The 244-nt window shown below is 55.3% G+C and overlaps 1 protein-coding gene across 1 annotated transcript in view; it reads left to right on the plus strand.

Moving 5' to 3' along the window:
* The window catches only part of PHALS_02005 (pyruvate dehydrogenase), a gene marked incomplete at both ends in the record, with an annotated part of 1,000 nt that extends 969 nt beyond the window's left edge, over positions 1-31 (plus strand). The window contains one exon of the mRNA XM_024716500.1: positions 1-31. This exon is cut by the window's left edge and continues 341 nt beyond it. Within this exon, the coding sequence (XP_024582093.1) occupies positions 1-31 (31 nt within the window).
* Between the last annotated feature and the right edge of the window lie 213 nt (positions 32-244).

Below are 244 nucleotides of genomic sequence, written 5' to 3' on the forward strand. Positions count from 1 at the left end.
TGGCCATCTTCCTCCCCCGTCATACCGTTGACGAGAGTATATAAATGTGCACCATCTTCTACGGTAGACACACCCTGGACCAGGTTCGACGCCCGGCGTCTTGCATCCAGCATACGGCGTCGCCGTCGCCTCTGTACAGAGGTGCTATATCTCAGTGTGACCAGGGAGAACACGCATTCCGCGTCGTCCGGTGTTACCCTCACTGTCCGCTCCTTTAGAGCTCCGATGTTATCTACAACATCCT

This window comes from Plasmopara halstedii (genome assembly GCF_900000015.1).
Source record: "Plasmopara halstedii genome assembly, contig: Scaffold_1651, whole genome shotgun sequence".
Taxonomy (NCBI): domain Eukaryota; phylum Oomycota; class Peronosporomycetes; order Peronosporales; family Peronosporaceae; genus Plasmopara; species Plasmopara halstedii.